Source organism: Sinocyclocheilus rhinocerous, unplaced genomic scaffold (genome assembly GCF_001515625.1).
Source record: "Sinocyclocheilus rhinocerous isolate Xijiao unplaced genomic scaffold, SAMN03320098_v1.1 scaffold3231, whole genome shotgun sequence".
Lineage (NCBI taxonomy): Eukaryota > Metazoa > Chordata > Actinopteri > Cypriniformes > Cyprinidae > Sinocyclocheilus > Sinocyclocheilus rhinocerous.
Genome location: NW_015662616.1, coordinates 47,321 through 71,875, shown reverse-complemented (window position 1 = coordinate 71,875; position 24,555 = coordinate 47,321). Strand labels below are relative to the sequence as shown.

The 24,555-nt window shown below is 37.6% G+C and overlaps 1 protein-coding gene across 1 annotated transcript in view; it reads left to right on the top strand.

The window, feature by feature from the left end:
• LOC107728227 (NADPH--cytochrome P450 reductase-like) overlaps positions 1-23,522 on the top strand; it is a 34,269-nt gene extending 10,747 nt beyond the window's left edge. The window contains exons 3-16 of the mRNA XM_016538326.1: positions 788-836; positions 1,175-1,303; positions 1,382-1,531; positions 7,999-8,123; positions 9,124-9,213; positions 9,460-9,558; positions 12,963-13,079; positions 15,324-15,442; positions 16,417-16,598; positions 17,356-17,505; positions 18,640-18,907; positions 20,410-20,555; positions 22,559-22,644; positions 22,724-23,522. Of these exons, the coding sequence (XP_016393812.1) occupies positions 788-836; positions 1,175-1,303; positions 1,382-1,531; positions 7,999-8,123; positions 9,124-9,213; positions 9,460-9,558; positions 12,963-13,079; positions 15,324-15,442; positions 16,417-16,598; positions 17,356-17,505; positions 18,640-18,907; positions 20,410-20,555; positions 22,559-22,644; positions 22,724-22,868 (1,855 nt within the window). The 3' untranslated portion in view covers positions 22,869-23,522. The remainder of the gene's footprint in view (positions 1-787; positions 837-1,174; positions 1,304-1,381; positions 1,532-7,998; positions 8,124-9,123; positions 9,214-9,459; positions 9,559-12,962; positions 13,080-15,323; positions 15,443-16,416; positions 16,599-17,355; positions 17,506-18,639; positions 18,908-20,409; positions 20,556-22,558; positions 22,645-22,723) is intronic.
• Positions 23,523-24,555: the final 1,033 nt, after the last annotated feature.

Below are 24,555 nucleotides of genomic sequence, written 5' to 3'. Positions count from 1 at the left end.
CAATCAGATTTCAGCTGGGGCAAATGTGTCGTTACAAATTGAAATTATCAGCATAACAATTTAAGCAAAAATAACTAGAATTTCTTCTTATTTTGTATGTTTTTTAATTTTATTTTTTTGCTTTAATGAATCCATGTTTTCCCTGCATGGCTGGGCAACATGAAGAACATGTCACAAATGGGACCCTGGACCACAAAACCAGTCATAAGGTTTATGAGATTTATACATACATTATTTATACATGAATAAATAAGCTTTCCATTGATGTATGGTTTGTTAGGATAGGACAATATTTGGCTGAGATACAACTATTTGAAAATCTGGAATCTGAGGGTGCAAAAAAATCAAAATATTGAGAAAATCATCTTTAAAGTTGTTCAAATGAAGTTCTTAGCAATGCATATTACTAATCAAAAATTAAGTTTTGATATATTTACGGTAGGAAATTTACAAAATATCTTCATGGAACATGATCTTTACTTAATATCCTAATGATTTTTGTCATAAAAAAAAAATCAATTTTGACCCATACAATGTATTTTTGGCTATTGCTACAAATATACCCCAGCGACTTAAGACTGCTTTTGTGCTCCAGGGTCACAAATTTCTCACTAATTTCTTTGATTAGAGACTGAAATAGTCCAGATAGGTGATTTGAGTTTCACACTGATTTCATGCCAGTTTTAGTTTCACTATTTTTTGTCTATATTTGTTTACATGATCATTTATAGTGTAGTTATTTGTAATCCATTATGATGTGTGACCTGTGGTAATCTGTGTTTTGTAGTGCTCAAACAACCAGGGAAACCAGTTTTATTGACAAAATGAAGAAAACGGTAAGAAATGTTTACCCTTCTCTTCTCCAGTAGAGGTTGATATGTTAAAATGATAAGATGAAACTGGCCATTAAACATCTTTTTTTAGGCAGTCAAATGGTAAAATTTTGAAACTGAATTTGCTGAAAATTTTTTTTAACTGAAACAGACTTGAACGCCTGTTTTAGTTTCTCAAAATAAGTCAAGATAGGGTTGTTTTTACACTTTAAGTCAATGAAGTGCTAACTGTGTTACAGAAGTGGTTATGTTTTCTTTGGCTGAATGCCATATTAACTGACTGAATCTTGTGGAATAGTCATTTGAGTACATAATGACTTTATGATATTATTTCCCTCTAGGGTAAGAACATCGTGGTGTTTTACGGCTCACAGACGGGCACGGCTGAAGAGTTTTCCAACAGACTTTCAAAAGATGCTCATCGCTACGGCATGAAGGGAATGTCAGCGGACCCAGAGGAATATGATATGGTGATACATATGATGGGATGAGAATTGGCTCTTTATTCCTCTCCATTTGTGTTCGTTTACACAGACTTTTATTTGCAGAGTGAGCTCTCCCGTCTGCCTGAGATTGAGAACTCTCTGGCAATCTTCTGCATGGCCACATATGGAGAGGGTGACCCGACTGATAACTCTCAGGACTTCTATGACTGGTTACAGGAGGGCGATGCTGACTTCACTGGAGTTAAATATACAGTGAGTTCCTCATCACAGCAAATACACGATTTTTCTAAGGGTATCGGTTTGGTTTTTGGTAAAAAATTGCTGAAAATGTGCTCACCCTGAGGCCATCCAAGATGTAGATGAGTTTGTTTCTTCATCAGATTTGGAGAAATGTAGCATTGCATCACTTGCTCACCAATGGATCCTTTGCAGTGAATGGGTGCCGTCAGAATGAGAGTCCAAACTAGAGCCCGACCGATATATCGTTTTGTCGATTTTATCGGCCGATATAAGCCTGTCGCAGATATATCGTATCGGCGTATGTCGCCGATATGCCACCGATATGAACATTTTTTTTTACAGAACATAAAACGCAGGTAAAATGCTTGTAAATGATGTAATTACATAGTTTGTCCAGCAGAGTGTGCTCCATTTTTGCTACTGGCGATCTGGATGAAACGCTTTACAGCTTAAGTGTATGGAATACCATTGAAAATTTGAACAGCCATATCTCCGTAACGGCGTGGCGAATCCGCACCAAATTTGGGGGATCACTTCAGCTTGAGGAACCCTCTCGAATGCTGAATCGAGTGTACGTCTCGAGGCCCCCTTTCGAATGAGACCACCCCCACATCGATAGTACCCGGAGTCCGGAAGTTAAGGGCGGTTAAAGTAGCGGCCGGGCGCCAACCGATCTGGCGATCCCAGGGGGCTACCGATGCGCGAAGGGTCTTCCGAAGATCCGCCGCCGTGTTCGCAAGACACCAGCCAACCCTTTCACTTCAGTAAGGAGGTCTCTTGTTCAGGCAGCAGCATTCAAGCGGTGTCTTCACGGCTCCGAGCCAAGCGTTGTCTTAACGGTAAATTGCTAACTAATTTGTGGCTTGAGTCTGTTGAATGGTGTTAGCGCTACGTTGGTGAGAGGCAATGCTTTTTAAGCAGTGGTTCTTAATCCTGGTCCTCGCGACCCCCCGCTCTTTACATTTTCTATGTTTCTCTTATCACTTCAGGCGTTTGTTCTATTCGACCGTAAGTGCCCTGCGAAGTCGACTTCACAGGATACTCTGCCATGATTCCAGTTAGAAGGGAATGTACATGTTACATTCAAAGGGCACTGAAATGCGCGAGACGTGAATTTAAATAGTATTTATTTACTGAGGTATATAATGTCACTCTAGTAAGTTTCGTCTGCGGGTGAAGACAGTGGCGTAGTGCAAAACCGTGAATGAATGCTCCGAAGTGAAATAAACTTCAACGGAATAAAGTTGAATGGAATTGAATTGAAATAAAGTTGAATAAACTTCAACTTTACTTTTCAGTGCACTGATGTCAGACGCATTTTGAATAATAAAGTGTATTGTTAAATTGTCAAATACCCTGCCTCCATTACATATCTTTGTCACGTCATTATAGGCGTTTGATCACCACATTTGAGTGATCATTGCAAAAACTTTTATGTGTATATATATTCTGTTTATGTATATACTGCATTCTATATATAGTACCAGTCAAAAGTTTGGACACACGAATGGGAAAGTGTCCAAACTTTTGACTGGCACTGTACTGTAATATACACATAAAGAATATCGGCCGATATAGCGTTATCGGCATTTTTTACTCCCTAATATCGGTATCGGCATCGGCCCTAAAAAAACCCATATCGGTCGGGCTCTAGTCCAAACAGCTGATAAAAACATCACAATAATCCACAAGTAATCCACACCACTCCAGTCCATCAGTTAACATCTGGAGAAGACAAAAGCTGAAACAAATCCATCATTGAGATGTTTTAACTTCAAACTGTTCCTTTTGGCTAAAAAGCGAGTCCATAATCCATAATGTTGCTTTCTTTTTCACTGGAGGAAGCGTTATGTATTGTGGACCTGTGTTTTAGCCGGAAGCAATGGTTTGAAGTTGAAAACATTCGAATTATGGATTTGTTTCTTACAAACACGCAGCTTTTGTCTTCTCCAGATGTTAACTGATGGACTGGAGTACTGTGGATTACTTGTGGATTATTGTGATGTTTTTATCAGCTGTTTGGACTCTCATTCTGACGGCACCCATTCACTGCAGAGCATCCATTGCTGAGACACTGATGCAATGCTACATTTCTACAAATCTGATGAAGAAACGAACTCATCTACATCTTGGATGGCCTGAGGGTGCGTAAGGGCCTGTTTACACCTGGTCACTTCATGAGTTTTCTCTGTTTGGATAGCTATCCGATCGTGAAAAGACCAGGTGTAAATGCCCTTCGAAACACTTTCGAGATCATTTTAAATCCGATCGCTCAAACCACTTCAGAAGGTGGTCTGGGATGCATTCCAGATGAAACTGGACGAGTGTAAATGCATCTGGTTGTTGAAACCACACATGTAAATTTTACTCCTCCCAAAATGTTAAAATAATAAATGTGTGAGAGCGTGTTATAGGCTATATGACATGTCATAGTCAGATATGACAGCGCTAATGCAACACGCATCGCCGCAGATGAGACTCTCAACACACAATCATATTCACTAAAAGTAGTGAGACTAACTTACCATTTCATTCAACTGTCCACTTAATCTTTAATATTTGGCCATTTCTTTACGACAGAAATGCTGCAGCCACTGTAATTTCTTGAAGATGTGGACATCAAAATGTGTAAACTCAGAGTGAGGGTTTGAGCATTTATTTTGAAGTCGCGATGAACATTTAGCATATTGAGAAAGATATTGATGTATTCTCCTGTGTTTGCGTAGGTTTAGAGATTTACTTTACAAATCTGATGAAATGGCGCACGTTGCGTTCCCAGATGAACGTTATAATAAACCCAAACTCACAGCAATATGCAGAGATGGAGTTTGAGATGCTCCACACATGTAAATGGTAACAGTTTGTGTGGAGCAGCATTTACTGTGAACGGAGCCGCTCTGAGACCCACGCATGTATATAATTCAAGGGCATATAACCGGCATTGCATGTATTTATTTAATTGAATCGTAGCGTTTGTGAATTCACAATAGCACTATGCTTTTTTATGATTTTTAAATTATATCGCGCAGCCTTGGAAGACAGTCTAATAATGATTTTCATGGATTCTCGTCCACTTCCGATATTTTGCCGATTACTCGACACGGGCAAAATGCAATCGAGGATTTTTTATAATCGAGTCAAATGGATAAAGCGCAGCATAATAACTCTCCTCCTGTCCGCATTCAATTCGCACAGACCGACCGTCACGCAGAGCATACGCGATCATGCAGAATACAAATGCACACTTCACAAGATCTCAACTAGACTCGAATAAGTTTGTGAAATTAAATGTTCATTAATAGACATTCAAAGATTTGTTCAAATTATTTAAATGCATATTTGCTGAATGCTGACGGCAAACGAGACAGTATTATAATGTTTGCTTTTATATTACTAATAATATAAAAGCAATCGTTATAATGCTTTTTTGTTTAACTTGTTTTGTTTTTATAATACCTTTGTTTAACCGTTCTATTATTAGACAGACTTCTGTCCGTGGACAGAACTGTTAACGACGACAGCGAACAAGAGGGAGAATGTGAGCACTGTGTGCTCAGACGCTGCCGTTCTCAGCGCCATCAAAATAAAAGACCCGCCTCAAACGCATCGGCCAAACAGGAAAAACTTTTCGGCAGATGCCGATATTTAAAAAATGCCAAATATCGGCCGATATATCGGCCTTGGCGATATATCGGTCGACCACTAGTTTCTAATACATTAGGTACTTTCTGACACATGCATGTGTGAGCAAACAGGACCCATGACACAGTGCAGCAGAGCAGAAGTGAATCTGGGGAATGCTGTGTCATACTTCTACAAGCCAAAGTCTCCGACAGCTTTCTCAACGTATACTATACTGACATTGTGCAAAGTTCAGAGACTCAACAGAATAGCTGGTTTAAGGAACACTGAGCCCACAGGTTTAGAAGAAGTGCTAACTACTACAGATATGACTGAGTAACTGCTGCATAAGTGGATTTAAAGGAATAGTGCACCCAAAATTTAAATTCTTTCATTATTTACTCACCTTCAGATCATTTCTAACACACATGCTGAATTTTCGAAGAATCTTCCTGTAGCTCTTTTCATAACAACAGTGTTTGCTCTGTCAAGCTACAAAAAATAAAAAGTAAATATAACACCATATTGCTGAAACAGTAGTCCATATGTCTTGATTTTAAATGTATCTCAGTAAATCTTTATTTTCTGCTGGACAGGACTTAACCTAATTCATAAAAATGGCAAAAACACACACAATATACAGTGCCCTCCACTAATACTGCTCAAAATATGAACAAAAAAACTCCCATTGAAAACAAACAATTGCAAACACAACACCGTTTTATCAAAAAACAAATATCTTTGCACATATATTTAATATGTGTGCCACAATTATCGGCACCCTTTTAGTCAATACTTTGTGCTGCCTCCCTTTGCCAAGATAACAGCACTGAGTCTTCTCCTATAATGGCTGATGAGGTTGGAGAATACATGGCGAGGGATCTGAGGCCATTCCTTCATACAGAATCACTCCAGATCCTTCAGATTTTGAGGTCCGCGCTGGTGGACTCTCCTCTTCAGTTCACCCCACATTTTTTGTGGGATTTTGTGGTCAGTGAAGCATTTTTGTGTTGATTTTGACGTATGCTTGGAATCGTTGTCCTGCTGGAAGATGCAACCACGACCCATTATAAGATATCTATCAGAGGCAATCAGGTGTTCGTTTAATATCTGTTGATATTTGGTAGAGTCCATGGTGCGTTGTATCCCATGTCCAGGTCCTCTAGCAGAAAAACAGCCCCAATACATTAAAGACTCACCACCATATTTAACTGTGTGCATGAGGTACTTTTCCATATGACTTTCCATAAGACCCACCTCTGGTGTTTATTGGCAAAAAAGCTCTGTTTTGGTTTCGTCTGACCATAGAACCCCATCCCATTTGGAGTTCCAGTAGTGTCTGGCAAACCGAAGACGCTTGAGTTTGTTTTTGGATGAGATTAGAGGCTTTTTTCTTGAAACCCTTCCACGATGGATTGTAGTTTTGGAGACTTTCTGACCCCAAGACCCAACTAACTTCTGCAATTCTCCAGCTGTGATTCTTGGAGACTTTTTTGGCCTCTCGAACCATCTGACAGTGTGTTGGCACAAAATAGACACACGTCCTCTTCCAGGCTGATTCATAACACTCGACTGGAAATTCTTAATTATTGCCTTGATGGTGAAAATGGGCATTTTCAGTGTTTTTGCTATTTTCTTGCAGCCACTTCCCATTTTGTGAAGCTCAACAACCTTTTGCCGCACATCACAGCTGTTCATTGGTCTTACTCAATGTGATGAATGACTAAGAGAGTCTGACCTTTGTGGTACCTCATATTCAGTGTTAATTTTGATTTAGGTTTAGTCATAGTCTTTGATGAAAATGCCATTTAGTTTGAGTCATATTTTAGTCATCTGAAGGGTTTTAGATCGTCTTTTAGTCGAATGTCATACGATTTTAGTCGACTAAATCTAAATCACTAGATTCAGTAATGGGTTTAGTTACAGAGTAATGCATTTATTAAGCATAATTTCCAAACTCATTATATATTCCTGAATAAAACATAACATGCATTGCATAATATGCATTCTTTATAACAACTTACTTACAGCATGCTTCATTCTTTCAAGCAGACATATTTATTTATATAAATGAAATTTAGATTAATCCTAATTAGGGCTACTAAAGTGATTCAGTCAAGAGTAGTGAGTGATTTTCTCTCTTTCTTTTGTGCTTGATTAACATTAATGACACAGACAGCAGCAACTAAATTAGGCCGCTGTCCCTTTAAAACCGAATGCATGGATGCATTATTATACTGATACACATCTGATATATATATTTATTTATTTTTGTTAAAATTGTGTTGTGTTTGCAATTGTTTATTTTCAATGAGTTTTTTTTATATTTTGAGCAAAAGATCAAAAGGTTAAACAGTAAAGACACTTTTTTTTGTGTGGGTGTATATATATATACACTGTGTGTGTGTGTGTGTGTGTGTGTGTGTGTGTGATTGAGTGTGTGTGTGTGTGTGTGTGTCTGTGTGTGTGTGTCTGTGTGTCTGTGTGTGTTTTTAATCATTTTTATTTCAGTTTTACTTTTAGTTATTTTAGTACAGTAAATTAAAGCAAATTAAAATTTTCAGAATGTTTTCTTAGCCAATCACAAAAATAAAATAAGTGTTTAGTTTAGTTTAGTTTGGTTTTAATTAACTATGATAACCCTGGTCGTTTGCATTACAAGTGTAATCACGTGTGTTTCTGATTAGTTCTGTATATGGTTTCAGTTCAGAAAGTCTTGGACCATGTTTACACTTGTATTTAGCGCTGACCACTTGTGATCTTAATACCAGGTGAATGTAATGTAAATATAAGGTATAGATATAGAACAATTAATATTTATCTATTTGTATATATAATTTCTAAAACGTATTTTTAAGGTGTTTGCACTGGGAAATAAGACATACGAGCACTACAACGCCATGGGAAAGTATGTGGACAAGAGACTGGCTGAGCTGGGAGCCCAGCGGATCTTTGACCTGGGAATGGGAGACGATGATGGAAAGTGAGTGACGCTTTTAAACACTTCCGTCTGATTATAATGTGTCTGACTATGATCTAGTTCCCTGAAGTGAATTATAGACTGCCAAGTGCATAAAACCATTGAAATTCAAGGGATAATTCATTAGAAACCAAACGTTCAAACTAGAAAGTAGGGCTGGGTGATAAGGCCTAAAATATGGCATAACATTCGATATTGACATTTATCACAACACTCATTTACATTTAATGCGGAAGGAAATACTTTCCACTCGCCTGTAAGCTCAACAGAGTACGTTTTATTTTTTGCTTAATTCTGTGTTTAACATTTTATTAATTATTCTGGATTCTGTGTTTTATGATTTAATACTAATTTATAATCAAACATTGTGTCTAATGAAATGAATTAATAAAGCTTTAATCGATCTTTTAAAATGTAGTGAAATGAAAGCATAATTTACAACAAAATGTTGCAGTTTTATTTTTTGTCAAATAAGATGCTGCACAGCATAACTGTATAAATTAAAACGGGGATAAAAAAAAGTCTTGTTTTTCCTTAAAATCATTAGTATTACTTTGAAAAGTACATTTAGTATATAATATATTTGTCATAATTTCTTCAAGTTACACTGAGCTTTTATTTTGACGGGTTGAACATGCAGACTTATGCACTGCCTGGCTGCTGTCATGTTTATTTCTGCTGTTTCATTGTTATCAATATAAATGTCATTGTGATCTCGATATGATATAGAAAGATACGCCTGTTGAGTTTTTCACATGATCTGTGTGTGTGAGTGTGTCTGTGTGTGTGTGTGTGAGTGTGTCTGTGTGTGTGTGTGTGTGTGTGTGAGTGTCTGTGTCTGTGTGAGTGTCTGTGTCTGTGTCTGTGTGTGTGTGTGTGTGTATGCACTTGTTCAGAGTGAATGAGAGCCGTTGTTGTTTGCTTGTGGGACTGTGTGGAATCGATTCTTGATAACCAGAACTGTTGGTAATGTAATGATGTTTTGTGATCGTTTCTCCGTCAGCCTCGAGGAGGATTTCGTGTCGTGGCGAGAGCAGTTCTGGCCGGCTGTGTGTGAACACTTTGGAGTCGAAGCGACGGGTGAAGAATCCAGGTCTGAATGCTCAATGATCTCTTCAGCAGCGTTTGTTCCTCCTTCCTCCTTTGTTAGTGGGTCAGAGTGACCTGACCTGACAACCTGCCCTTCTCCGCTCATTAACACCACTTACAGGCCTTTTCAGACCGAAACCCAGTGTTGCGCAGACTAACTGAAGAAGAGGTTGTCAGGAAACTCTAGGTTGTGTGTAGCGGCTGAACACATTGGGTTTGTTGTCTCTCACACACTCTCTGTGTCTCTCAGCATCCGTCAGTATGAGCTGAAGGTACACAGCGATCTGAACATGAATAAGATCTACACTGGAGAGGTGGGACGCCTCAAGAGCTTCGAGAACCAGAAGCCGTGAGTAAAGCACTTCATTCACTTTCTCATGGTGCTTTCAAGTCCTCCTGGGAAGTTCGTGTTTACGAGTTGACAAGTCGTAATTACGACGTCGGGTGCGTTCAAGTCACTTAGGTCGGAACAAGATGGCGATTTAACTTTTCTTCTTTTTTTTTTTTTTTAATAAAATTAGCTTTCATGCAGTGTGTAACACAGCTCTAAGTGAATGAAAAGTTTTAAATCTGAAAGCACACCGTGTATAAAGTTATTGTCTCTCATAAGAAAGAGTCGACTCTGAATCATTGAAACGAGTCGTTTTTTAAAACGAATCCCAAGCCGTTTCATGTTGACGTCAACATGAAACATTAGCATATTGTCCGCGCACTTGTTGGTCTTTTTGCGTTGGTCTGAATGAAAATGCAAATTCATTCTTTGCCACTAGATGCCGCTTTTAGAGCGGTAAAAATACGGTTTCCCCGGTAATGCTGTACACAAAGCAGCACTGCGCTCACAAACGCTGCTTTATCAGGCGTTATAGGCTCATGATGACATTAAAATGAGACCAATTAGCGTCACGAAAAGGAGGGGTTTGGAAAAATGAATCGTTGAGCGAATCGTCTGGGAGTCGTTGAGCAAGTAAAGTAAAAATAAATGCATATTATAAGACAATGAAAGTGTTTTTTGACCTTGCACACATGTCAACCTGTTGTTGGGGACTCCCAAAACCAAAATATGAACCTTTCATTACCCATAATAGGGGCACTTTAACTCTACATCTACAAAATGATGAATTAAGAATGTGCATCATCGTGTTTTTGCTTTTTTCTGTTTTTATTCAATTTATGAAGGTGATGTAAACTGAATCATTATATATTCTATGGTAATTATACAATAATGAAATATTTTGTATATGTAGCATATATAGTTTTATTGTACATGACAACAAAAAGGAGGGGTTTGGAAAAATGAATCGTTGAGCGAATCGTCTGGGAGTCGTTGAGCAAGTAAAGTAAAAATAAATGCATATTATAAGACAATGAAAGTGTTTTTTGACCTTGCACACATGTCAACCTGTTGTTGGGGACTCCCAAAACCAAAATATGAACCTTTCATTACCCATAATAGGGGCACTTTAACTCTACATCTACAAAATGATGAATTAAGAATGTGCATCATCGTGTTTTTGCTTTTTTCTGTTTTTATTCAATTTATGAAGGTGATGTAAACTGAATCATTATATATTCTATGGTAATTATACAATAATGAAATATTTTGTATATGTAGCATATATAGTTTTATTGTACATGACAACAAAAAAAATAATTGTATTAATTTCAACAAATTTACCGTCAATACAGACGCTGCATCCATTGCATCCGACATGTTTTCTCACTGACACGCCCCCAACTCGAAAGTTTCGCACTCGTAATAACGACTTTGTGGTGGCGTTCATGTGCGTTCAACTGGTAAATACGATCTATCCGACATGACGCACCATCAGACGACAGCAGCTTCATCTCAAGCCCCTCCCACATTTACAAATCACGCTCTCACGTAACCGTGACGACAGAATAAACACCTCCGCTACCCTTAATTTGATCGGACGCAGACATAATATTAGTTTAAGATACTTTATCTGCATATAATATAGGCTGTGATGCAGTTTGGAAACATTCTTATTAAGGGACAATATTTGCGCTTAGGAATGGATTTTTTTTAGAGGCATGTTTGACTTTTATGAGGGAATAAATGTGTGTTCTTAAGTTATGGCTGTTAAATATAAAATTAAATTACTTACATCTGAGACGGTGAATATACAATATACTTATCAAAAGTTTGGGAACATTATGATTTTTAAATGTTTTTAATAAAGTCTCTTCTGCTAATCAAGCCTGCATTTATTTGATCCAAAATACAGTAAAAACATTAATACTGTGAAATATTATTACAGTTTAAAACTGCTGTTTTCTATATGAATATCTATTAAACTGTAATTTATTGCCGTGATCAAAGCTGTATTTTCAGCATCATTGCTCCAGTCTTCAGTGTCACATGATCTTCAGAAATCATTCTAATATGCTGCTTTGCTGCTCAAGAAACATTTCTGATTATTATCAATGTTGAAAACAGTTGTGCTGCTCAATATTCATGCAGAAACCATGATATGCTACCAGTCAGATGTGTGTGTGTGAGTGAGTGAGTGAGTGAGTGAGTGAGTGCGTGCGTGCGTGTTTTTAATAGAAATGAATGCTTTTATTCAGCAAATATGCATTAAATTGCTCAAGGTTACAGTAAAAACATTTATAATGTTACAAAAGATTATATTTCAAATAAATGCTGTTCTTTTGAAGTTTCTATTAATCAAAGAGTTTTCACAAAATATTAAACAATTATTAAACTGTATTTAAGTTTGATAATAAGAGCCGTTATTAATAACTGAGCACCAATAATAATTGAGCAGCAAATCAGCAAATGATTTCTGAAGACTGGAGTAATGATGCTGACAGTTCAGCTTTGATCACAGAAATAAATTACATTTTAATAGATATTCGCATAGAAAACAGTTATTTAAAATTGTAATAATATTTCATAATATTACTGTTTTTTTTCTGTATTTTTGAGCACATAAATGCAGCCTTGGCGAGCAGAAGAGACTTTTGACAAGTACTGTACATGTATAGTGTGTTGATTTAAGAGAAAAGCTCAGAATGGGGGACTTTGTAATGTGCAGGCAGAAACCAGCATAAAAGCATAAAACTAGAACATGGAAAGCACAAGAAAGCATTACAGGAAACAGTGACTGACAAAGACACAGCTGGGGAGACTAATCAAGAGTAACCAATAAACAAACAGACTACAAACAAAGCACAGGAAACACTTCAACATAAAAGTCCAGGGAACATGTAACAGACTTAAACTCTTGACATCTGGCAACCGCAACCATGTGGAGGCTTATTACAATGCAAGATAAAGCAAATGCCAAATTCAATTAAATGGATAAATAACCCTTGGGCAAATATCACAGAGGATTATGCTTATTAATTTGAGAGAAGCAGAAATCGTGATCACAATTAAAAATATGATTCATTGTGCAGCCGAATCTGAACTGAATAAACACCACACTTACTTGAGCTGAATAATGTCACGGTTTAATGCAGAATCCATAGTTCACTTTCCATAGTTGACTGTAAAGCTGCTAATCTGTATTGTAGATATGATTATTATGATATGATTATATAGTATTATTAAATACAATACTGTCAAATGTTAGATAACAGATAAAATATTTGCAAAAAAAATGCAGTTTTTGCAACCACATTGATAAATATTTGAGGTCAGTTTTTTCACTTGTGGTGGTATTTTTGCTCTGGCCCTGCTTGAGACTTCATGGTTTACTGTCTGTAATTCATTGTCTGTTCTCGCAGGCCTTTCGATTCGAAGAACCCTTTCCTGGCTCCGGTCTCTGTGAACCGCAAGCTCAATAAGGCCGGGGACAGACACCTGATGCACCTGGAGCTGGACATCACAGGCTCCAAAATCAGGTCACATACAGTATATCAGGGCCGTAACCAGCAGACACACTTCCCCCCAATAATCAGAAATCACCAAATATTGATATTCATGATGCTGCTCTGCTGAACTCCATCATGCACTGCTCTCTGTGTTTATTTTCTGATCGCTCTCAGCAGTCTAACAATGCTCATCAATATATTACTATTTACACCTGTATTAGGTTAGACTTTATTTTATATTATTATATATTTAAGTACAGAGAAAAAATAATTAACTACATGTACTTGCCGTATGGTTAGGGTTAGTTGCATGTAATTATGCATAATTTATTGTTATTGCTATAAAATAAAGTGTTACCCTGTTTTGCACTTAAAAAAGTTAAACAGCCAATAGTAATATCCAGTGATGCCAACATTCTTTTTTTGTTTTGTTTTAATTTCACCATTTTGCATTTAAAATATAGGCTATATTTTGTGTAATTCATAACTGAATGCATCATTTGAAATGAAAATATTATTTCAAATATTCAAATTTGATTACAGTAAGATTGCAGCTTTTCCACATATTTTTACTCCTCCCTGCATGTTCCAGTGCTACGTTTTATATCAGGTGCAAGAGGGAAACATTGTAATCGAAAATGATCCGATAACAACCAATAACCTTACAAACAAAATAGCCTTTAATAATGTGTAGTCTTGTGAATGCTTGATTCTATAAAAATTTCCAAAAATGTAAAAAAAAAAAATTCAAGTTTCAATTTCATTTTTATTCAAAATCAATTCAGTTCAAAATTTGGGATCAAACTTTCTTGCACCATTGTGTTTAGATGGCTTAGCGCCATCTAGCGTTCCCAGTTACGCTTAAAGAGACAGTTCACCCCAAAATAAATATCCTGTCATCATTTACTCACCATCATGTTGTTTCAGACCTGTATGAGTTTCTTTTTTCTTTATTAGTTTTCAGGTGAAGGTATTTTGAAGAATGTGGGTAACCGAACAGTTTCTGCTTCCCAGAATTTCCAATTTTGGGAGAACGGTCCCTTTAACATCTAAAGCGGTTTAGAGCGTCCCTTTAAATGTGTAACCATGAATGACATTACTATATGTTTTAACAACAGACATGTTATGTGTCGGTTGCCAAGAATTTATAATACATAAGATATAGACATAGACATGAATCATTGCAATGTTTAATATAAGACAATCAAAGAACCTTTATAATGCATTATAAAAAAAAATATGGCAACACTTTATTGTACGAGCCAATTCTCACTATTAACTAGTTGCTTATTGGCATGCATATTACTAGCATATTGGCTGTTTATTATTACTTATAAAACACATATTAATGCCTTATTCTGCATGAACGTATTCTAGATCATTTAACCCTATTTAACCATACCTAAACTTAAAGGGATAGATCACCCAAAAATGAAAATTACTCCTCCTCAAGCCGTCCTAGGTGTGTATGACTTTCTTCTTTCAGACGAATACAATCGGAGTTATATTAAAAAATGTCCTGGCTCTTCCAAGCTTTATAATGGCAGTGAATAATGCATTATAAAAAAAAATATGGCAACACTTTATTGTACGAGCCAATTCTCACTATTAACTAGTTGCTTATTAGCATGCATATTACTAGCATATTGGCTGTTTATTATTACTTATAAAACACATATTAATGCCTTATTCTGCATGAACGTATTCTAGATCATTTAACCCTATTTAACCATACCTAAACTTAAAGGGATAGATCACCCAAAAATGAAAATTACCCACCCACAAGCCGTCCTAGGAGTATATGACTTTCTTCTTTCAGACGAATACAATCGGAGTTATATTAAAAAATGTCCTGGCTCTTCCAAGCTTTATAATGGCAGTGAATGGGTGTTAATAATCAGTAGTCCAATAGAAGTCCAATAAACAACTACCTTACTAACTATTAATATGCCGTATTTAGGAGTTTATTGAGGCAGAAGTCATAGTTAATAGTTAGTTATTAGTGAGAAATGGTCCCCAAAATAAAGTGTGACCAAAAATATAAATGGATAAAAGAATATAAAAGGTCTATTTAAATGGACCTTTGGTATCTTTATTGATTTTTGAAAAGATGGATAAGGATGACCATTCACTTGATAACTGGTGTGAACTGTAGTAACTGCATTCAAAAAATTGAACACAAAATATAATTTTTCAAATGAAGCCTTGTTTATACATCGGTTTTAATTCCTTTTAAATGGCTTACTAATTGCTAGTGTTCAAATGTGTGTGCAGGTATGAATCAGGAGACCATGTGGCTGTGTATCCCATCAATGACAGCGTCATAGTCAGCAGGATCGGTGAGGTCCTCGGTGTGGACCTCGACACGGTCATCTCGCTCAACAACCTCGACGGTATGACACGAACCCTTCAGCGCTCAGTCATGTCTGGCCAGTGGTCAGGATTACTAAAGCTGTGTCGCTGAAATATATTTCCGTCATGACAACATAAAAGGTCTATTTAAATGGACCTTTGGTATCTTTATTGATTTTTGAAAAGATGGATAAGGATGACCATTCACTTGATAACTGGTGTGAACTGTAGTAACTGCATTCAAAAAATTGAACACAAAATATAATTTTTCAAATGAAGCCTTGTTTATACATCGGTTTTAATTCCTTTTAAATGGCTTACTAATTGCTAGTGTTCAAATGTGTGTGCAGGTATGAATCAGGAGACCATGTGGCTGTGTATCCCATCAATGACAGCGTCATAGTCAGCAGGATCGGTGAGGTCCTCGGTGTGGACCTCGACACGGTCATCTCGCTCAACAACCTCGACGGTATGACACGAACCCTTCAGCGCTCAGCTTACTAAAGCTGTGTCGCTGAAATATATTTCTGTCATGACAACTCTCGGAGGGATTGGCATGGTAATGCACATGACAATGTTAATGTATTTGGTCTTGGCGGAATAGATCTGCTACGCTGCTGCTGCTGCTGCGGCAGAGCAAGTACAGAGACTTGCTACTGCCAATACATCCACAACATGCTGCTGTGAGCATGTAAGAAATACTGCTGCTGCAAATATAACATACATGAAATAACCCCCATATAGCATACATGGATCACCTCGTAGCAGATCTATACAGGTGGAGCTGGGGAAGGTGAAGGGTTTCTGAAGAACGCTGCACTGCTACGGCAAGCACTAGACATATATTTGAATGTTGAGCAGCGAGCTCATTGGCTACCGATACAGGAGAGAACCAATCAGCTGAGCCGTGTGATAATGATGTCATTAGGTCAGATTGAGTTTGACCTATCGGACTGCGCCATCTAGAGTTTCATGCCAGAACTCTGCATATGTGTGTGTGTGTGTTTCCTTTCAGAGGAGTCCAATAAGAAGCATCCGTTCCCCTGTCCCAGCACGTACCGCACCGCTCTGACACACTATCTGGACATCACCAATCCTCCGCGCACAAACGTGCTTTATGAACTGGCACAGTACGCCACCGAGCCCAAAGAGCAGGAGAACATGAGGAAGATGGCCTCCTCCTCGCCCGAGGGCAAAGTAAGATCACCCGCACTACTGCAAAACTCAAGCCATTTATTAATATAAACTACACTCAGCGATCATATTGTGATATAATGACAATAGTAGACCAATAGCAGTATTTTTTACTAATAGTGTTAGTGATACTGTTACTGAGGCCTAGTGTTTTCACAACATTAGAATTACTAACTTTGATAAATAATTGATTTATAAAGCGGAGAGTTCCGGTCCTTGATTCTGATTGGTTGAGCCAAGTTCGAAGCTGTTGTAAATTACTCTACAAACATACACCTTTGTTTACTTCTGTGTGTTGCTCAGCAACCACTTTGTTGCAACCACAACTGTTTCTGAGGAACTACATTGTTTGGTGGAAGAATACTGTTTTTATTAATATCATTACACTTTATTTGCTCTGTTTTATTTTGTGAAACCTTACTACGTATATGGAATAACCGTTTTATAAAAGCAATAAGCCCCTTGAAGCCGTGGTTTACAGTGAATTTATAACAGCAACGCCCCTTAGCTATTATAAATTCACTGTAAACCACAGCTTCTTGGGGCTTATTGCTTTATTTTGAGACCACAGGGAAAAACTGCCACAACCTTAAGCGCATTAAATGTTAGATTTTTATTAAAACACTTGATGTGGAACAACAACGCAGCGTGACACGATTGGATGTCTTGTTGGAGGCAGAGGAGGGTGGGAGTTAAACTGTAGTTCTGCTGCAGTGTGAAAGCTGGCAGTATTCCTGACACGGTCTTTCTCGTCTCTCAGGCGCTGTACCAGAGCTGGGTGCTGGACTCGTGCAGGAATATTTTGGCTATTCTGGAGGATTTGCCGTCTCTGCGGCCACCCATCGATCACCTGTGTGAGCTCCTGCCTCGACTGCAGGCCCGCTACTACTCCATCGCATCCTCCTCAAAGGTCAGAGACAGTTTACTTTAGTGTTAAAGATGGAAAGTGTTGGTATCTGTTTTCTACAAATGATGATAATTCACTAGTGAGTTATATTTCACTTGTTGAGCTTCAGGGATGATTCCTCCATACAGAGAGTGCATGACTTCTGTTAAACATCCCGTCTCTTTGATTTATTAATAAAAAAGTAATTAAATTACTTTGCTCTTTTTGCACGGATGAATCTGTTTGAGGCATGTTGGTGGACTCAGTCTATATTTGAGACATTAAATCAAGTAAAATTTGAGTTTTAAAACTTTTGACTGGTAGTATATATATTAAGCCGTAAACCAAGTACGGGGAAAACATATGGAACAATAAAAATTTTCATAAATGTTCACTTCGATTAGTTTGCTCAAACATGTTGCCAAATAATCTGAACCTTCACATTCTTTGTCTATGCCAAAAAAAAGGTAAGAAGAAATGTTTTCAGTGGACTTTCAAAATTTGCTTTGCTTGAGAAAACATGAAAATATACGATTTTTATTTTTTATTTTTCATTTGATTTAGTCAAGTTCATTTTGCATCAAATACAATGTGATTTTTAATAATCAAGATCTGGCAGTTACAGCAAATTTGTGGATCCGTTCATCCAAATCACTCCGTAACTGGCTCAGATTTGCAGAAAATTATCTTCATTTGGCAAATAAAAAATTAAATGTTGGGGATTCATACGTAAATGTCAATTATATAAGCTTTGTGTTACACCTCAAATGGCAAGGGAATTTATGTTAGTGTTAAAGGGAGTAATTATTGACAGAATGTTCATTTTTGGGTGAACTATCCCTTTAATATTCATCGAGTCCCTGAACTCATTCTCTCAGATGATTTGGGGGGGGCGCGAGTGGTTTCACTTCAACCTGCAAACTAAAAAAACAACCCGCAGCAACAGTATAAAAGTAGCACAATTCAGCGGGAAAACTGCAGACTTGGCAACCCTGTATGCAGCACATTAGCATGCTTATATGGACTGAACACCCCTGGTAAAAATGATCAAATCACATCTCTGTGCAGTTTAATAAATGCACAAGGCCACATTGCAATTTAGAGTATTACACACTTTACCATTAAAATTAAATAAGTGGTGTTTGCTGCCTGTGACAGGTTCATCCCAACAGCATCCACATCTGTGCTGTAGTGGTGGAGTACGAGACCAAGACGGGCCGGGTCAACAAAGGAGTCGCCACTAACTGGCTGAAGAGCAAGATGCCAACGGACAACGGACACAAGGCCACGGTGCCCATGTACATCCGCAAGTCTCAGTTCCGCCTGCCCTTCAAGTCCACAAACCCGGTTATCATGGTCGGCCCGGGCACTGGCATCGCCCCCTTCATGGGCTTCGTTCAGGAGCGCGGCTGGCTCAAAGAACAAGGTAGGACTTCTGCTGTTATGTGCTTCCTCGGTTTCAACACTTGTCAGGATCTCATGAGTATCACAATCACACGAGGAGGAGACTGAGCCGTTCCGTAAATGTATTCAAAATAAAGAACAAATTGATGGCATTGAACTTTTGTTCTGATCCATTTACTTCCTATGTGCATAAATCAGATGCATATAATGTAAAGCATGTATACACTGTATGAATGTTAGAGGCGACATAACAGTGGAAAGGCTCATTATTAGACTGACCAATCACAATTGATTTTCAAATTATGCAATATCATTCCAAAATACAGCTGCAAAAGCAGAAGTGATGCTAAATAATTTGCATCATTCACCACAATCTTACTATATTTCATGATAATTATATATGTAATGATATACTTATTTTTGCTGTATTACAATGTCACAATTATACATTCTTCACAATAGTAGCCGAATAATGAGTGAAAAGTTTTAAGAATTGATTACAAGCAATAGTACTAATACAATAGAACTATTTGTGAACACAAATATTCACCAAACCAGGCATTTTGCCAAAACTTGTAAAAGTGTATTTGACTGTTTAAAGGAATAGTTCAACCATAAATGAAAATTTGCTGAAAATGTGCTCACCCTCGGGCCATCCAAGATGTAGTTGAGTTTGTTTCTTCATCAGATTTGGAGAAATGTAGCATTGCATCAGTGTCTCAGCAATGGATGCTCTGCAGTGAATGGGTGCCGTCAGAATGAGAGTCCAAACAGCTGATAAAAACATCACAATAATCCACAAGTAATCCACAGCACTCCAGTCCATCAGTTAATGTCTTGAGAAACCAAAAGAAACAAACTCCATCAAGACATTTTTAACTTCAAACCATTGCTTCCAACTAAAATCTGAGTCCTCTATCCATAATAAGACCTCCTCCAGTGAAAAAGTCATCTTGTCTGAATCAGGAGAGAAATCTGCACAGATCAATTACAAGCAGAAATGGTCGAAAACGTTGATGTGGTGGATTTTGATGTGAGAGACAACAGGAGATGGACTGGAGGAAGCGTTATTGTTGCTTAATTTAGTTGTTTGGACTCATTCTGACGGCACCCATTCACTGCAGAGGATCCATTGGTGAGCAAGTGATGCAATGCTACATTTCTCCAGATCTGATGAAGAAACAAACTCAACTACATCTTGGATGGTCTGCAGGTTGAGTACATTTTCAGCAAATTCACATTTTTTGGGTGAACTATTCCTTTAAGCACATTAAACCATGAAAAAGATTGATTGAGTACTCGTGCTGCGTGACGGTCAGCTTTCTCTGCATGCACTTTGGGTGCATCGAAAACTGTCAGAGCAGCATGCAAGTAACGAATTGAATTCTCTATCGCTTCTAATTGCATTTATGTTCATCTATATATCTCCCACCATTATTCCAGTCATTATCAGAGGTCAGTATCACTCTAGTGTTTCAACAAGCCAACCGTCGTGCAATTAGTATCTTGATTTTCCATTTGTAGGTAAGGAAGTTGGAGAGACAGTGTTGTACTATGGCTGCCGTCACAAGAACGAGGACTTCCTGTACCAAGAGGAACTGGAGGAGTTTGAGAAGACTGGAGTCCTGACGGCGCTCAATGTAGCTTTCTCCAGAGACCAGGCAGAGAAGGTAGCGCACATGCTAGGCTACACGTCTAGTTCCCTTTGGCCCACAATCAAAAATCTCTCCCTAAAATATCTTTGGTAATAGTTTTCCTAATTTAGAGCCAAAAAGGTAATCAGCACAGCCTCTCTGTACCATCTAACAGGAATATTTAGTCAAAAACTGTGAAAGGCATGGCACTCATGAATCTCTGAATGAACCACAGGCCTGGAAAAAGAAAAGCTGTCAAGCGATTAAAATTTTAAATCTAATTAATTACATGATGTTTAATTAATCTAATTAACTCAATTACCCTCAAAAGGTTATTTAAAGCCATTGATGTGTTAAATAAAAAAATATTGAATAGACATTACAAAAAGTAGCTTTAGAAAGAATGTTTTGATTCAACATAAGTGCCACTTCAGATGCTTAAGTTATGGTCACATTGTAGCCTTAAAAAATAATAATAAATTAATAAATTATGTATATTTACACAGACGGTATGAATGCTTTTACACTGCAATCAGAATTATATAAATAATGCTATGAGATTAATGGCTTTTAAATGGAAATTAATGGGTTTAAAAAATTAATATTGAAATATTTTTTTTTTAATGAAAAGATACTCTAGATATGAAACTAAATCCAGCAGTAGGTGGCGACAAGTCACATGCTGCATCCCAATTCGCCTTTTTATACTATGCCCTAAAAGTATGTACTCTTTTTGTGAAGAAAAAGTACATAGTTTTGAGTATGTAGCAGAATAGTAGGCAAACTTTGGGACATACTACTTCGTCATAACTGCGTCTTTAACGGACGTTACGTACATCCTGTCACCATTTAAACTGCCCTGTCAATAATCTTGTCAAAGTTAACATTATCCATATTTAATTTAATTTCCTACCGTATTGGAGAGAAGTGACGAGGCACGTTGATCTGCCAGTCGCGGGTCTATCATGCCGAGAACTCTGCTCATGTATTTGCATAGTGATGCATTTAAAAGTTAATGACCAAACGTATCATTATAAAGTTCACAGTGTTGCTGCAGATGAAATGTAACGCGGATAACATTCAATAAATATTTTTTCAACAGGTTAGATATTGATTATTTATCACTCAATCACTATTTATCACATGGCATATCGGCCATGTTTGTAGTTTTTTTTTTTTTTACAATTTTCATGCGCGTTTGTAGTTCTAATCGAATCCTCGTCCACCGCGCAATGTGTTGTGGGCAATATTAGCCGTTAGAGTATGCACGGATCTGCACTTCGAATTTCTGCCGGAAGCAATAAACCGTCCGGGTATCTTTGGAATACTCATTTCAACATACTACGATTTGGGACATACTAATTCTAATTTCGAATACTATTTAGGACGGATAGTATGCAAATTGGGACGCAGCAAAACGGTCTTAATGAGTGAGTCGATGAATCATTCATTCAGCCGATTCATTCAAACCGCTGATTCCGAACACATTCGGAAACAAAGCAAGTGACTCTTTATGAATGAGTCACTGAATCATTGAATCATTCATGATTTTGTAATGAAACACCGCTGATTACAAGTTGATGCTCAACAGTTTTGCTGTGACTTTGAATGGAACTATTTTCATCTATGAAACTGAGCGAAAACAGACTAAATTGACCATATTGTGTCTAAAATGTAGGACAATATTAACGTCTTGTTTATTTAACTATTATATAAAATCAATATGCAATTGTGCAGATATTGGGGAAAACAGCACTCTTGCTGGTGTGATATTGCTAATCTATATCATATGACATAAATATAAGAGGGTCATTTTTGCCCTCATATCATGAATTTTAGTCATGTAACTGCATTTTAATAGACTCCATCACACAGTCAGTCGTCCTGCATCATGTTCATACGCAGCTGCATCAGTGTAAGATGATATACAGGTCTGGACGGGTGCATTAATCATACTTTTTCACAAAAATGAACATGTTAAATCAACATTAAACACTACCCATTCTCTGCGTTCCTGACTTGATGTGCATTATCTCCAGGTGTACGTACAGCATCTGCTGAAGAAGAGCAAGGAGGCCGTCTGGAGACTGGTTCACACAGACAACGCTCACATCTACATCTGCGGGTGAGTAAACATCACAACACGAGACGGAGCGTCCCTGAAACCATTCTAACGCACGCTCCCCATCATTCTTCTCCCGCAGAGACGCGCGAAACATGGCGCGGGATGTCCAGAACGCCTTCTACGAGATCGCAGAGGAGCTGGGAGGACTGAGCCGCGCTCAGGCGGTGGATTACATCAAGAAACTCATGACTAAAGGACGCTACTCGCAGGACGTCTGGAGCTAAACCAGCTCCGCTTCTGTACATTCCTGATGTGTGCTTTTATAAGGATGAGTCGAAATGTGTTCGCTATCATCGCTCAGAGAGAAAACATTAACACATTACCTCATTCTAAAAAGAATTGTCACATTATGTTAGAGAAAAAAATGCTGTGTAGAATCATGATCTTAACATACTAATCAAATACATACGCATGAATCTGTATAATCAAAAACACGGTCATTTTTAGTCAGTATCCACCAAACGCCAGACTAAATGCAGAGCTGGATTAATGCTGTAATGCTTCTGTGTAAGCATGAAGAGACTTTAACTCACTGTTATGGTTAGGAACTTGCTGAAAGTGGTTTTAAACATGCAAAAAATAAGATTCTTGGAGGAGCATGATGAGAAAATGACTGGTATCTTGAGTGTTTTCTGTGAAGTTGTTCACTTTCAACCTTCAGATGTCAGAAACAACACTTTTCCTTTTAGTTCTCTGAAGTGAAAGCATCTGAATGTCTAGATTTTTCTTGTCACGCTTCTCTGAGAGTCTAGTGTGTAAATGAGGATGAGAGAGAGACAAGGGAACAGATGCTGGTCTGGAAGCTCTAGTGCCTTATAGGGCTGTCAAAAAAAATTCGAATTTGGAATATTCGTCGAATTTAAAATAAACATCCACAATCGAATGCAAAAACGTTGCATTTGAATTTTAAATGTGCATTAAGGAGGCAGCCTTATCAGTGGCGCACGAGATGCGATGACAATGTAAGTGTCATTGCATTTTAATGTTTTTGTTAGTCTAGCCAGTTGAAGCCACTATGCGGCGCTGCTGCGTTGTTATTTACAAATATTGCAGGAAAAGAGAACATCAATACGGAGAAGATCTTGTTTACGTCAAAACTTCGCATATTCCACGCATTTTCTAGAGGGACATCTATCAGCGTTGCACTCGCGTCTCGCACAAAAGAGCCACATGTTTAGAAAGCCATGTAAAATTAATGCAAGTTCAACTTTGAAAAAGCATATCTTGAGACTTATTGGCAGGGTTTTTTCCCCATCCCACTGCAACTGGTGTTTTTAAATGAAAAATATAATCTTTGTGTGATTGGCTTTCCGCCCTTTGTTTTAAACTATGCATACATACATTCTGCTGTTTTGTTTATAGGCATTTTCTAGAGGGACATCTATCAGCGTTGCACTCGCGTCTCGCACAAAAGAGCCACATGTTTAGAAAGCCATGTAAAATTAATGCAAGTTCAACTTTGAAAAAGCATATCTTGAGACTTATTGGCAGGGTTTTTTCCCCATCCCACTGCAACTCGTGTTTTTAAATGAAAAATATAATCTTTGTGTGATTGGCTTTCCGCCCTTTGTATTAAACTATGCATACATACATTCTGCTGTTTTGTTTATAGTCGTTTAAGCAACTTAATTATAATTAGGTTTTAAACATTACGCACTTTTTTCACAGATAGTCATGTTATCTTATGCTTTGAATAAGCGTGCATTAGTAATATTTTGCTCGATGCGCCCTCTTGTGGCTGCAGGAGAGAAGCCAAATGCTTTTCTTCACCCTAACTGAAATAATGCATATTAAATTCGAATATAATTCGAATTTTGATCATATTTAAGTACAAAATTCGAATTTAGTTTTTCAGCCATTTTGACAGCCCTAATATGTGTAAACTCATGTATATAACAGCAATCAGCTTCA